Genomic DNA, 16,506 nt, shown 5'->3' on the forward strand with positions numbered 1-16,506 from the left:
ACAATGTATCGGTACATAGGAGACTTTAATTTATGTATCCATTGCATTTATAAATATGTGTGTACCCATAAGAAATGTACTTAAATATCAGTTAACATGTTTGTTTTTATTTAGACTTAGATGGTGCAAGAACATCCACTGGCACACACTCGGAGTCCATCCCTCCTGGGCAGCCAGGACCCAGTGTCTCATTTCCAACGCTCCGCCAAGTGCTGAGGCCCGTCTGTCAGGTCGCATGCTGTTCTGGAGTCACAACAGCAAATTGTTAGGGCCATCGAAGAAATTAACAGTCACCTGAAAAATATAACTGATAGGTTAAGTCATTAAAGGAATTGGTAAAAAAATTAACTTTGTCTCTGATCACCTTTTATATTGCCACAACCACACGTTGGCGGGCTTGAATGGCTTGTTGGTTGGGTTGTATACACACTGGTTCTGGGTCTGGGTCATCTGGCGGTGCCACTGCCTCACCAAGAGGTATGCCATGTCTGTGCGCGACATGGTGCAGCGCACCACAGGCCAGCACGATGCGGCACACTTTGTTAGGGCGGTATAGCAGCACCCCTCTGCTCTTATCAAGGCAGCGCCACCGGCATTTCAGTTGCCCAATCGCCTGCTCTACAACTGATCGAGTGCGAGAATGGGCATCATTGTATCTGCGCTCTTAGTCAGTTTGTGGGTTGTTGAGGGGGGTTTACAGCCACATCTTTAATGGATAACCGCGGTCTCCTGATATGCAGTTAAATAATTACGCTCAATAAAATAAAAAAAAAACTTAGCTGGAATAATATCTTTAAATACATTACTCACCAAGAAGCCACCCATGGCGCACCCTGCCACCTTGGAGCCTCATCCCAACCATGCTGTTTGTGAGGATGAATGAATCATGGGTTGACCCAGGCCACCTTGCCACAATATTTGTTAGGCGCATTTGAGCATCACATATTATTTGCACATTTATTGAATGGAAATGTTTCCGATTACGTATGCAAATTCCTCTTCAGATGGTGCCTTTATAGCAATGTGCGTGCAGTCGATCGCTCCGATTACATTAGGAAAACCGGCGATCGCTGCAAATTGCGCTTTAATGTTTGGCTGGTCAACTGCATGGTATGGAAACATTATACTGTATACCTGCTAGACATGCGGATAATCCCGTCCCATACAGCTGGCATTGCACAGCTCAAAGGCGACTGGCTTAACCCCAAGCGGTCTGCCAGTTCCCTTTGGAAAAAACCAGTTGCCAGGAAACCAAGCGTTGTCAGCACCTGTAAGGGAACGGGTAATGCGTGGCTCCTCGCTGTCTTTCTTTGGACCCAACTCAGCACAGCGCTCCAAGAAGATAGCTCTTGGAAATCTGAAACGGATAATAAGCTAATCATCCTCGTGAGCAGAAATTCACTGTGATCCCTAAAAATGCGTTCCCTTCGGATTCGACCATTGACAATGTCCTCTAATAAGGCCAACACTGTCATTGCCATAGACTAAGGGTTGTATACATTTGCAAATGCTTTTATGTGTTCTTAATCACATAATTGGTGATTTTTTTTTAAAAAATACTGTGTAAATTAACCCATTTTATCAATTATAAATTAATTAACAATGTTTTTCACATGTGTTGGTGCGATACTTTGTAGTGTGCAATTTAACATAATTGCCTCTAGGAGTCGCCAACGGAAATAAAACAAACACACACAAGAAATACACGTACTGTACGCCAGACATGAAGTTGGCGTAGAAGAACGCACATTCTCACGTTAATTTCACTGTTAGTAAATTCAATACAATTCAATTAAATTTTATTTATATAGCGCTTTTAACAATGGTCATTGTCTCAAAGCAGCTTCACAAAAATGAAAGAAATTCATTAAAAAATAATAATTAAAAGAAGGGGGAAAAATAATAATAATAATAAATTGTGTATGTGTGAGAAAAATGTGACAGTGGTGGAACATTTTTGAGATGTGAAGATGCCTCTTGTTAGAGAAGGGATTGCCAAAGGTATTGTGGCCTTATTCTGTCCACACGGCTGCCTACATTAGACATAGATGCTACAGTGATGGGACAAAGAATACCTATTACTTCATGATAACGCGTAGAAAGCCAAATCTTTCAAAGATGTGAAACCTAGATGTGAAAAAGGAATATTTGTGGGGTATAGTAAGTATATGATTCATATTAATTTATTGGGAAAAACAGGACAGAACAACAGACACAAACTGATGATGTTGATTTAGAGGTTCGAGAATACAAAAGCAAAAAACCTGATACTGTAGTAACATTAGTGTTGCTGCACCACAGAGCATGAGAGGACCTGAGAAACATATCCTAGAAGAAAACAAAGAGAGAGTTACTATAGATGACACTGAAGTGTCAAATCAAAGTGAGGCTACAGAAAAAGTAGTCTTAGAAAAGAACAAGAAGGATCCCAAACCTAATTAGAATCTAAACTATCGTTACCCAAGAAGGGAAAGGAGGGTCACTAAATACCTTGTGGATTATCTGACAAGTTATGTATCTAAAGATGATGTCACTACTATGAGCATTGATTATTGTTCCAGGACAGTATGTGGTCTAAACCTATAGGGAGGCCCTGATGTCACCAGAGGGCCCTGAATGGGAGCGTGCAATGAAGGAGGAGTTCAACTGTACTGTAGTTTCCAATGAGCTCTGAAATAGATAACACTCACATACACTTTAAATCAGGATGAAGCAGAAATCAGAAAAGGATGATTTTAGCTCACATTGACAGAGACTCCAGAGCTGTAAAAAACAAAGCAAAAGTAAATAAAAGCAAATACATATTAAATAATAAAATCTTTAATTAAATTAGTCATTAATAAACATGCAACTCATAGGAAATCATTTTACTAATTTTGTATTTTCATGATCAAAGCTGAAGATATAGAGTATTTTACTCAAATGTAATGGAATTTGTTTATTTAGGAGCTGGTTTACACCAATTGTTTGGAAAAATTTGATTTTGGGGCAGTTATTAGTTGCCCCAAATAAAACAAAATAAAATATCCTTAATCCAGATTTTATCAATCAACGACATAACATTTATCGTAGCTGGATGTTCTAATTCTCAAAAACATTTAACCTAAAGTAAGACTTATCACACTGTAACTAGAATATTTACAAAACTAAAAGGTTGTCTTATAAATAAAAACAAAACCTAAATTAAAGCAGATGGGCTATAGAACAGATCATATTATGTTGTTTTTTGTATTTTTTGTTTTTGTTATTTTTTTTATAGTAAATGAACAGCTCTAAGTAGATGAATATAGTCAAATTTTCTAAAGGCTTTTACTATAGTGGATTCCTGCCAACAGGACAAGAACTTAAAAATAAGCATTATCTTAGATTTGGTTTATGATAATCTTATAGTAGAAAACACGAGGTAAATTTGACTATATTCATTTACTTAGGCTTTTACTATAGGCTTTACGTAGGGGCGGTAATTTGTCTTTAGTCTGTCGAATTCAGCGGACGTGGACTCATCGCTGTGCTTGTTGTAACTGAAAAAACGCTGCAATTTCTTCCACTCAGTGACCGCTGAAATCCGACACGACGGTGATTGGATGTTTCCTGAAGGCTCAGGGGAGGTGTGTGTGTGTGTGTGTGCGTGTCTTTGGTTTAGTTCTTATTGAGTGGCCACACATCACTTCCACATTTCCCTCGCTTTTATTACATGATTCTTATGTGAGCATAAGCAGTGAAACATTACGCAGGTTTATAATACACCACAGCCAAGTGAACCACGTTCCCGCCGATTAGGCGCGTGGTCTGTTGCGTAGCAACACTGAACGAAACAAGGCATAATCATGGTCAGGGGCGTTTCTAGGATTTTTAGCTAAGGGGGGCTCAGCCCCCATAGATGTTTAACACATATTTGGCTTGTTCAGAATCAGAACTCAAATGAGTCTTCTTAATCACACACGCTGTTTACCATATAAACCTTTTTCTATGTACAGGTACAATCAGAAAAATGTAACCAGAAAACAACATATAACTTTAAACTTACATTGATTAGCAATATAAACAACACACCTATGAGGCTGGACAATGGAATGAACTGTGTGGGTGCCAATAATGTCAAACATTAATTTGTTAATACTGCTGCTTTTTGTTAGAAACTGGCAGACATAAAAAATGTGAAAAATAGTTTCTGATTACTTCAACCAATGCTGGGAAAACAGTGTTATTGTGCCTGAGAGGCTGCGCTTAAGAGAACTGAACTGTAGAACTGAACAAAGTACTGGTGATGGAAGGTTTTTCAAGTCACATGGGAGTAGGTCTCCAAATGAGCAGCAGGTAAGAATAGAACATCTTTTTTTTTTATGTGACTTGAAAAACCTTAAATCTACAGTTAAATATAAATATTAAAACTTTGATCATCATGTTATCTAGTTTAATCTAGTGTTTTAGCGACATAAATAAGACAGTAGGTTCTCTATTTAACCCCTTAAAATTTCATTGTGTGAAAAAGCGCCATCTAGACTTTTTTTGTTTTTTTCTTCTGCTGTTTTTTCCCTCTTCCTTTGTCCCCTTAGAGACTCTGTAGTAGGTTTTCTCAGCTGAATATGAAAAAAAAATATTGCTAATTATTAACACGGGAATGAATGGCGCATTGTCCAAGTGCAAGTCAATCTTGGAGCTAAACTATTTGCTTTGGGTGAAAGCGCCACCTAGCGATCATTGTGTGTCAGCAACAGCTTCCCATTCGAAACAACAGGCGGTCAAAATGACAGATGAACCGCGTTAAAAGTAGGTGACACTGGCGTGGCGCTTCTAGTGATAAGACATTACATTATACCAATATTCTCAAGGACAGTTAAAAATTTTTTGAAATTTTACACAAGGAAATTTTAAGGGGTTGAATGAAATTTTACTAGGCTACTATTTATTTAGCCAAGCATTTTTATAAATAGATTTGCCTTAGGTAAAGGAGCAGATCTGGGGGACTCATCGACGTAGAGTATTATGGTGAACTGGTATGTTTGGATGCTGTCTTCCCCACTCTCATTGATCACTCAGGTTTGCTGACGGTGAGGTGATTGTTTGCTTTACATCTCAGGGAGCCCTCATGTTTGTGTTTTCTTCTGGTTCTCCCTTTTAGTTATGCTGTCATAGTTAGTCCTGCCGGAGTCTCTGCTTGCACGCTACAGTTAATATACATTCACATTATACATTGTGTGACTGTGACCATACCTAACTGTTATCTCTTCTCTTCTTCTCTTTCCTCCCCTTTTTCTCTTTCCTCTCTCCTCCTGTCTCCCCCTTTCACTCTTTCTCTCTCTCTCTCTCTGTCGAGCTACACATGTCGTTCCTGAGCTGCCAGTGATCCAGACTCCCTCTGCCCTCCGGACCTGTCTGACCCATCCTGGTGCCCCGCTTCTGGCTGAAGATCTCGTCACATGGATGCCCCGTGTGTCTCTCTGGGATGCGTCTGGTGTCTGGGGATGATTCTCTCTACCTAGAAAATGGTTCTGGCCTTGACTGGTGTTGGCAACTGTTTCTCTGGGGACTTGACAGTTCGATAGTTCATGACTGGAACTTCTTACAAGTCTACCTGGGTCTTCAATAACTACCTGGACTCCATATTAACATCAATTATAATCAGCTATTATAGCTGAACTGCCTCCCACCCTACACACTGTATAAATGCAGATCATTTACAAACTGACCATTTTGATTCATTCCAATTCACATTTCATACAAACTTAAATAATTCTTTTGATTGTGTAAAGCTGCTTTGCGGCAATGAAAATTGCTAAAAGCGCTATACAAATAAAATTGAATTGAATTGAACTAGGCTATTTATTCAAATTAAAACAATTTATTAAAAAAAAGTTACATTTTCTAAATCAAAGTGACAAAAACCCTACTCCAAGGCCAATAAATGTATTTTATGATTTGGGACATTATTTAATACATGGCCATGACGATGCCAAATCTTTTGAAGGGAGAATAGAAATCACCAGAAATAATTTCAATAGCATGGTGAATCTGAAACTCTCTGAAAGATTAGTGACCCATAATCAACAACCATACCTCATTTAGTTTTTCATTATTCCATCCATAAATTATCCATATTATTTATCCTTTGTAAGGTCATTGTGAGCCAGGAGATTATCCATCTTATGGGATAAGGCTGGATACACCTGGATGTGATGACAACCCATTGCAAGGCACAGCACACATACTTTCACACACACAATAATACAAAACTCTCAAAAATGCCAATCATTCTAGATCACATGTCACTGGACTGGAAGGAAACCGGAGTACCAGGAGAAAACCCACCAAACACAGGAAGGACCAACCAACACTAACCTCATTTAGTTCTCATGATAGATAATAAACTTCATCAACAAACATAGCACTGTCACCTCACACCTGCCTCCTCATGGTGTACCTACCTTGTGTCCTCCGTTTCATGCATAGGCTCTATCCTGCTTATTGCCCTGCATAGGGTAAAAAGTATAGATAATGGATGAAAGTTTTTTGACTAAATTATCCACAATGCTAAGTAATGAATAAAACATTTGACTTGTGATGTCATAGCACATTATGGCATCATGTGATCAGTCCTGAAGTAAGACGTAATGGTAACGCCTTCAATCGCACAGCATTCCAAATTAGTTTATTTCTCTTTTAACACAATAATCTGCTAATTCCAACACTTTGTCACGCTTTCATCTTGAACTGCCATCATTTCTCCTTTATTCCCACACTGTCATGTCCTCTTTCTCTCTCACATGCTCATGTTTTCCCCCTGGCTGTCATGCTTTTTTACACGCCCGCCTCTTTACACACTGGCATCCCATTCTCAACTAATTTCTTCCGGCATTTAAGGAAGCACAAAGCGCTGTCTTGCTGCCAGATTATTGCGTGCCCTCAGAGCTCAGTTTTCGCGCGTTTCTTTTCGTGTAAGTTGTTTCCGTTTTCGACCTCGCTTGTTCTCGATATTAGTTTCTAGTCTATCGTTTTTGGATCTTGTTCGCTGTTTGTTTCCTGGCTGGTTTTGACCTTTCACTTCGGTTCATGGTTACGTCTCTGCTCGCTCCCCTTTCTGATTTTGTTGACTGACTCGTTGGCTGTGAACTCTTGCACTGGCTCACGACAACGTCTTTGCTCGCTCCCTTTTTGATTCATGCACCCCTGACTAATTTTACTGGCTTTTAGACCTGTTGCACCAGCTCTGAATTACCTTATAAGATTTTCCCCCTGAAACATGGATGTGCTCGACTGCCGGCGTGCCACACCTCCCTCTTTCAAGTTCGCATCTGAACCATGCCCCTTTGGCGCTGTAATCTGCATTTGGGTCCTACCCTTTCATCTTTCTGCCATGCCTGACAGAATAATCTGGCCACGATGGACCCAGCAGAATTAAACAGGCTAAGAACAGCTTTGGAGAGCCAGGGTGTTATGTTGAGCTCACACCAGCAGGATCTCCAAAACATCAACCAAACTCTTCAAACCATTACAGATTCCCTCACTGCCCTTTCGGCACAAATTCAGCACCTCCAGGCAGCTACCCCGGCACCGCCCCCAGCCCCCCCAGGCAGCTCTTTTCCCACTGCAAACTCATAAACCCCACCTACCTGCCCCACCCTTCTATGATGCTGTTCCTACTTGTCCCAATGCTCCCTGGTTTTAGAGCTGCAATTGTTGTCCTTCCCCACTGAGCGCTCCAAAGTGGAATATCACCACATCATCACCCTACTCTCGGGTAGGGCCTGGGAATGGGGCACAGCCCTGTGAGAAGGGTGTTTGACCGTTTCTATACCGGACGAGAGGCTGCTGCACAAATCCTCAATCTGTGACAAGGTTCTCGTTCTGCTTATAACTATTAAGTTTCATACCCTGGCGGTCTGCAGTGGATGGGAGCCTTGTGTGATGCCTTTGTTAATGGTCTGGCGGATTCTGCGAAGGATGAATTAGAGCTGGAGCTGACCAGAACCTGATCTGCCCCCGCACTGTAGACACCCTCAAGATCTCATCCACCCCTCTTAAGCGCCCTCTTCCTGTTCAAGCTCTGGATGGTAGCAGCCTCAACCCCATCACTCACCGCACTCTCCGCATCAGTTTAAGATTTTTTTGGCAAGCACACAGAAATGATCTAATTTCTCATCATGCACAAGTCCCATACCCCAATTGTTCTTGGACGCCCTTGGCTAGTGAAACACAACCCGCTTGTAGATTGGGTCTGGAACACAATCCTAGGGTGGAACCCATCTTGTCTGTCCTCATGCCTCCTCTCTGCATCCATTCAGACTTCCTCTGCTACAGATAAAGGGGAGTTCCCCGATCTCTCCAATGTACCCCGGAGTATACTGACCTCCAAGAGGTTTTCAGTAAGTCTCTTGGCACCTCCCTGCCACCACATCGACCCTATGATTGTGCCATAGACCTTTTCCCAGGCACAGCCCCCAAGGGGGCGTCTCCACTCCCTTTCTCCCCCCGAAAGAGAGGCCATGAATCAATACATCTCTGAATTACTAGCAGCTGGAATCATCTGACTTTCTTCTTCACCGGCAGGTGCAATATTCTTTTTTGTGGAGAAAAAGTCTTTACGGCCCTGCAGTGCATCTTTATTAAACTGGACCTTCGACATGCCTATCACCTCGTCAGGATCAGGGAAGGGGACGAGTGGAGTGCATTTAACACTCCTACCCGTCATTATGAATATCTGGTGGTAACTAATGCACCCGCAGTTTACCAAGCCCTGATAAATGATGTCTTAAGGGACTTTTTGAATGTGTGTGTGTTTGTCTACCTGGACAGCATTTTAATCTTTTCTCGCTCTCTCGATGAACATGTTACCCAGTTTCGCCAGGTATTACAAAGACTGCTGGAGAACAAACTTTTTGTCAAGGCGGAAAAATGTGAGTGTGAGATTTCTCCCTCCAAGATCCAGATGGAGCTTTCCAAGGTCAAGGCAATTACTGACTGGCCCACACCCACCTCAAGACGGGAATTCCGAAGGTTCGCCAATTTTTATCACAAATTTATAAGGAACTATAGCACTGTGGCTGCTCCCCTCACAGCTCTCACCTCCTCAAAACCTCCCTTTTAGTGGAATACAAGGGCAGAAGAGTCCATTACTAACCTCAAATGGAGGTTCAATTCGGCACCCATCCTTTCAATCCATGACCCCTCTCTCCAATTCACTGTTGAGGTGGACGCTTCTGAGACCGAGGCTGGAGCTATCCTTTCTCAGAAGAGTCCCAAAGACAACAAGCTGCAACCTTGTTTATTTTTTTCTTGTCGACTTACTTCTGCAGAAAGGAACCATGACATTGGAGATCGAAAGCTACTAGCTATTAAGCTAGCCCTTGAGGAGTGGAGACATTGGTTGGAGGGGGCTCAGCACCCTTTTTGGCTTGGAGAGACCACAGAAACCTTGAATACTTAAAATCAGCCAAAAGGTTAAATGCCCGTCAAGCCCGCTGGTCCTTATTTTTTTCAAGGGTCAACTTTACTATATTTAACTGCCCAGGCTCTAAGAACACCAAGTCAGATGCTCTTTCTCGACAATTCTCGTTGACCCAGAATTATTTCCCTACTAAAAGCATCCTCCAACCACACTGCCTTGTGGCTGCCACCCAACAGGACATTAAAGTCCTGGTCAGACAAGCCCTGGAGCAAGAACCAGGCCCAAACGTTCCTTCCAACCGCCTATTTGTTCCTGAATCAATTTACCCACATGTACTTGAATGGGGACACTGCTCCAGACTGGCCTGTCACCCAGGAGGGGCCCGCACCTTGTACCTGATCCCACAACGCTTCTGGTGGGCAACTATGAGGGAGAATATTTTTGGATTCGTGGCTGCATGCGAGACATGTTCAAGAAGTAAGTCACCCAACCAACCTCCAGCCGGCCTCCTTAAACATTTAGGCATTTGACAGACACTTCTTATCCAGAGCAACTTACATTTTTATGTCATTATACATCTGAGCAGTTGAGGGTTAAGGGCCTTGCTCAAGGGCCCAACAGTGGCAACCTGGTGGTTGTGGGGTTTAACCCTGGGATCTTCTGAACTGTAGTCCAATGCCTTAACCACTGATGACATCTAAAAGCATTGAGTTGCTTATTTGTAGGTTAAATCAACAGTGAAAATCCAAATCTAGTCAACTCCTCTCAACTCCTCCATTTTATGTTGAGCCCCATTAAACATGATAATATTTAATGATCATTTTTTTCTTTAAAAAAACAGTCCCTGCTTTTATTAAATAATATGGTCAACCAGTAGCACCTGTCTTAATTTATCTTCTTTATTAAAAATTTTACTCCATCAGGAATTTAGATTCTCTCAAATGTCCCCACAGATAAGGAGTGTCTCTATGCAAATGTCCTTATTTGTTATGTATTTAAGCAATGAAGACCAAATTCTTTTACTTACTCTGCTTCAACACACACCATGATCTCTACATCCCTGCTGCTGCTGCTGGCAGCCGTACACTGTAAGTGTTTTAAATTTTATTTATAATACAGTTTTTGTTTTGTATACTTTTTTTTGCTTTTTTTTAAACATTAAAATGATCTTTTGTTTAACAGGTGTTCACGGGGTTCAGCTGATTCAACCTGGAAGCTTGGCTTTAACCCCTGGTCAGTCTCTGACTCTGACCTGTGAAGTTTCTGGATATTCATTAACTGATAGCAGCTACTGTACAGGCTGGATACGACAACCTGCAGGAAAAACTCTGGAGTGGATCGGATATATATGTTATACTGGTGGCACTTACTACAGTGAGAAACTAAAAAGCAGGTTTCAGATTTCCAGAGACACGTCCAGGAGCACAGTAACATTAACAGGACAGAACATGCAGACTGAAGACACAGCTGTGTATTACTGCGCTCGTCACCCACAGTGACACAGATCAACAACATCACTGTACAAAAAGCCCAGCAGAGTAAAACAGTGTACATTGTCAGTATGTTTACTGTTGCATGGCATGTGTTGTTACAAACATACATAATAAAATCCTCTGAGAAGTGCATGCTGTGACATCAGTAAATTGATGTTATGTTATCATGTTTCTATTTTACAATTTACAATATTGCCTTATAAAGCAGGTGTGCATGTTAAGAAGTTTAGTAGTTTACAAATCTGTCTGTTTTATTGGTATTGTGCTACTTTAACAGTTCTGGTAGTTTTTTTAATTATTATTATTGTGTGTTTTTATAGCAGTTTAATAAACCAGAAAGGGCAACTTTCTCGCTCCTGAAGAAATACTGGCTGGAATTCTCCTTCCAGAAAACATACAGAAATAGGGTCTTACAGAAGGCTACATTAAAACACTGAATGCATTTCTTTTACTTGATTCTGCAGTCTGCATGCTGTTAAACAAATTTGAGGCATGCTGTGATGCATTTTCCCCAAATAACATAATTATGAGCATATCAGATGAAAACAAGAACACTTAAACATCATGGTGTTTATGGAAGTTTTAAAAGGGTTTCAGGTGAAGATAGTGAAAAGTGGTGTATTGGAATGTGTTTGCATCTCTGCTAAAATGGCCCACTATATGTGAGTACAATCCAAAACTATCTTCATATTTTCTATGTGAAACCATCCTATGCATTTAGTGCAGATAATATGGGGTCAGTCTCAGTAGCAGTGAGTGGAGAGAGAGAGAATGTCACATATTGGGCAAAGTGAATGTACAGAGTCAGCCAAAACATGCATGCACACTTCAGGAAATGAAGAATAGTATGATGTATAATATATTCATATAATATTAATTATTTCACTATATTATTATCATATTAATATACATTTAGCACATAGCAATTAAATATTAGTATTAAAACATTTATGCAAGTTTTTTCTTTCCCTGAAGTGTGTACTGTATACATTTTTGCCTGACTCTATATATTTTGAGCAGAGTGCAAGCAGGCAGGCATGAAAAAAAAACTGGCAACTTCTCAAGCTATTTATTATTAATAATAATTCTATATGGAATTAATTGTGACATCAAATCAATGTAGATGAACACTTTATAAGGTTTTTAGAATAGATTATAAAAAATTTAGAAATAAGGTGTGAATGCGTTATCAGCAAGTGTTTTTGATCATTTTGACAAAATGACAGGGAGACTTGAAGGAAATAATTTCTAGGACGAATATCTCATGAAAACTATTATTCATATTTTCATTTTTTATTTCTATTTTAATTCTGTATTTTTCTTATTTTCCGTTCACTATTTTATACAATTATTTTACACTGTTTACCTACTGTATATTGAATAATCTGAGTATGGTTTAAAAGAGCGGCATGTTTGTCTGTCCAGAATACATGTATATTGCTGTGTCACGTGTTCAACAAAGATAGAATTATATATCTTATAAATTTTAATATATCTTAAATAAATGTGTTTCAGTTCACTTTGATGACTACAAACTATTGTTATAAAAATTATCTGTAGGGGGCAGCATCTCGCTTGCTTTGAAGGACTGATGAACCTACAGAATAGATCATTTGAAGGATACTTTCATACTGTTATTAAAATCAGCCTCTTGATCACGCCTGTGTTCAGAATGAAAAGAGTTTAATTATGTAGCTGAGGGTTGATCAGTATTAGACCTCGGTTTTAATGTTGGTTCAGTGACTGATATGTGATATGTACTGTAATACAGATACTTTCTCAGCCAAAGATACTGTACATCATTAAGTAAACTAACTGAAACTGGTTTAACTCATAGAAAAGATAACGCTGTCTTTCAAATATAAAAAAAAAACATTAACATAATATTTCATATTTAGCCTTAATATTATATTATTTGTCCTGAGCTGAAAATGCACTTAGTCCATTAAGGTTGTTGAATCTGAGATGTGTAATGTGTATGTTGGTATTAGTAATGGAAACACCACACACTCAGATCAGTACAAAACACACATCTGCAGGAAGAGAACCAAAGTGTAAATGTTTTTTGCACCTATAGAGGGCAGTAGCTCACTTCTATTAAAACAACACATAACATTTGTTTTAAAATAAATTCCTGTAATAAAAGAATGAGCAAGTATAATCTATCAAAACTAAACTAACTGCAGCAGTAACACACCTGACATATTAATTCAGATCACTTTAACATGTATGCAATAAACATAAAATGATGCTTAATAAACCTAAGCAAATTGTCCATTTAATATTCATGTGTTAAAAAAAGAAAAAGTGTTTAGTTGTTAAAAACGAAGAACATTCTGAGACTGTTTATTTATTGTATGAAATTTGTTCCTCAGTAAATTATAACCACCTCTAAATGAATCAAATCAATAATAAATAACAACTTTAAATGTTATTAACATTACAGTACATCAAGGAGTTAAAAAACACTCTCCAAGATGAACTGACAGACTGTAAACTGACATCACTCTCATCCTCGGCAGATGCAAAACCAGCCCTTGGATGTTCATATAATATTATAGACGTGACTCTATTGGTTTAAGTGATGTCTATGCAAATCCATCCTGTTATTATTTGCTCTGCATAAAATATCAACTTGTTGTTTAGATAAAGCTCAAATCAGCCAACTGAATTACAGAACTTCCAGCCATCACAGAGTTTGATCATGGGGCGAAAAGTCATTCAGTGCATTTTTATACTCATATTAACACAAGGTATCTGAGACTCCGTTATAGGTTTTCCACTGGGTGTGTCATTTAATACATGAATGATTATTTGTGATTGTTTTATCTAACAGGTTTCTGCAGTGCTGAGATCAGACTGGACCAGTCTCCTGCTGTGGTAAAGAGACCTGGAGAAACTGTGAAGATCTCTTGTAAAATAAGTGGGTATTCAATGACAAGCAAGTACATACACTGGATACGACAGAAACCAGGGAAAGCTCTGGAATGGATCGGTAGGATGAATACAGGTAATAATGAAGGAACATATGCAGAGTCTGTGAAAGACCGGGTCACCTTTACAGAAGACGTTCCTGCAAGCACACAGTATTTAGAGGCCAAGAGTCTGAGGACAGAGGACACTGCGGTTTATTACTGCGCCCGAGAGACACAGTGACTGGAGCTGAGATAGCAGCTGTACTAAAACCACACACATATTACACAGCTTTTACTGGACAAGTCATTATTGTTGTCACACCAGTGCAAAGGCTAAATGTAATTAACTGTAATACAAACCAACAAATAAATGTATATTATTGAGGGGCCATTCAAATCAGTTCAAGTCCAAGTCACTGGATACTTTAAACACCTTAATGTACCATAAAAAATATTTTATTGTATGCATACAGTATGTAATTTCCTCATGAATGAATATTGTCTGAATTAAAATAAAATAAAATGGCCCTATTATTACTATCAGGGGTGGACTGTCACCAAACAGTGGCCCTGGACTTCCTGGCCCACAGCAGCCAACCACATCCCACATCATAATACACTGGCTCCCTAATGTGGAGACTTACTTTAACACCACTTACTAGCAGTGGCGGCTGGTCAATAAGGGGCGCCGCCCCATTAACGTTAGGCAGAGAAGAATGCTACTTTAACATAGCATGTCATTATTTAAGATAATAATTATTTATTTTAAAAATGAAATAAAGTAATTTAGTCACAATATTCAACTGTATTTCTTAATATAATTTATTAACCAAAAAAATGAACATAAAGAATTATGTTCATTTGTGTTCGTGTACGTGAGGCGCAGGACAAACAAGTGTCTATGTAGGCATGTACATTTTTGAAAGCATGAGGCTGAGCTCTAATTGAATTTTGTCAACTCATTCTTGGAGCGCAGCATTGTGCCCCTCGAACCCTCCCACTTTTGTTTTTAGGAAATCAATATTGTTTTTAAATATCTGGGCTCATGTGATTGGACCATTCTCAACTAGTCTTAACGGTCAGCAAATTGTTAGTTAATGTATTAACTAACCGGCCGACCAAAATTACCCCAAGTGCGCAGAGACAACTCATCCGAGAGGCCACAAAAGACCCCAGGACAACATCTAAAGAACTGCAGGCCTTACTTGCCTCAATTAAGGTCAGTGTTCACGACTCCACCATAAGAAAGAGACTGGGCAAAAATGGCCTGCATGGCAGATTTCCAAGGCGCAAACCACTTTTAAGCAAAAAGAACATTAAGGCTCGTCTCAATTTTGCTAAAAAACATCTTAATGATTGCCAAGACTTTTGGGAAAATACCTTGTGTACCGACGAGACAAAAGTTGAACTTTTTGGAAGGTGCGTGTCCCGTTACATCTGGCGTAAAAGTAACACAGCATTTCAGAAAAAGAACATCATACCAACAGTAAAATAGGGTGGTGGTAGTGTGATGGTCTGGGGTTGTTTTGTTGCTTCAGGACCTGGAAGGCTTGCTGTGATAGAGGAACCATAAATTCTACTGTCTACCAAAAAATCCTGAAGGAGAATGTCCGGCCATCTGTTCATCAACTCAAGCTGAAGCGATCTTGGGTGCTGCAGCAGGACAATGACCCAAAACACACCAGCAAATCCACCTCTGAATGGCTGAAGAAAAACAAAATGAAGACTTTGGAGTGGCCTAGTCAAAGTCCTGACCTGAATCCTATTGAGATGTTGTGGCATGAACTTAAAAAGGCGGTTCATGCTAGAAAACCCTCAAATAAAGCTGAATTACAACAATTCTGCAAAGATGAGTGGGCCAAAATTCCTCCAGAGCGCTGTAAAAGATTCGTTGCAAGTTATCGCAAACGCTTGATTGCAGTTATTGCTGCTAAGTGTGGCCCAACCAGTTATTAGGTTCAGGGGGCAATTACTTTTTCACACCATGTAGGTTTGGATTTTTTTTCTCCCTAAATAATAAAAACCATCATTTAAAAACTGCATTTTGTGTTTACTTGTGTTATCTTTGACTAATAGTTAAATGTGTTTGATGATCAGAAACATTTTGTGTGACAAACATGCAAAAGAATAAGAAATCAGGAAGGGGGCAAATAGTTTTTCACACCACTGTAATTCCAACAGCATGATGTATCTGAAACTCTCTGGTGCGACAGCAAAGGACATGGAGTGTATTATTGTGCACGAGAAGCACAGTCTATTACACTTATCTGTTTAAATTAGGGAAATTTCTCCTTTATATTTTTATTAATCCATCCATAAATAATCCATATCACTTATCCTGTGTAAGGTCATGGGAGCCTGGAGCCTATCCCACTATTTGTAAGGCACAAGGCAGGATAGACCCTGGATGTGATGACCATTGCAGGGCACAGCACACATACTTTCACACACACAATTATACACTACTCCACACAAGCACCAAGCACGTTAAGGACCAACCCACAATGCTCTTATTAAGTTCTCATGATAGATAATAAACTTCATTAACAGGTGGCATGGTGGGTTAGTGGTGTTTGTCACCTCGCACCTGCATGGCACCTCATGGTGTACCTTACCTTGTGTCCTCCATTTCATGACATACTGTAGGCTCTGAGCTGCTCATGACCCTGCATAGGGTAAGAAGTATAGATAAAGGATGAATGATGTTTGAATA

The 16,506-nt window shown here is 39.6% G+C and overlaps 2 gene segments (V, D, J or C); both read left to right on the top strand.

Moving 5' to 3' along the window:
• The first annotated feature begins 10,430 nt into the window (after nucleotides 1–10,430).
• LOC128544706 (Ig heavy chain V region 914-like) lies at nucleotides 10,431–10,884 on the top strand. The segment is given in 2 exon segments: nucleotides 10,431–10,473; nucleotides 10,568–10,884. Coding segments are annotated over 2 exon segments (360 nt in total).
• A 2,605-nt stretch (nucleotides 10,885–13,489) lies between these two features.
• LOC128544315 (immunoglobulin heavy variable 1-69-2-like) lies at nucleotides 13,490–14,034 on the top strand. The segment is given in 2 exon segments: nucleotides 13,490–13,631; nucleotides 13,715–14,034. Coding segments are annotated over 2 exon segments (369 nt in total).
• The last annotated feature ends 2,472 nt before the right edge of the window (nucleotides 14,035–16,506 follow it).

The sequence above is a fragment of the Clarias gariepinus genome, chromosome 16 (assembly GCF_024256425.1).
Source record: "Clarias gariepinus isolate MV-2021 ecotype Netherlands chromosome 16, CGAR_prim_01v2, whole genome shotgun sequence".
NCBI lineage: Eukaryota > Metazoa > Chordata > Actinopteri > Siluriformes > Clariidae > Clarias > Clarias gariepinus.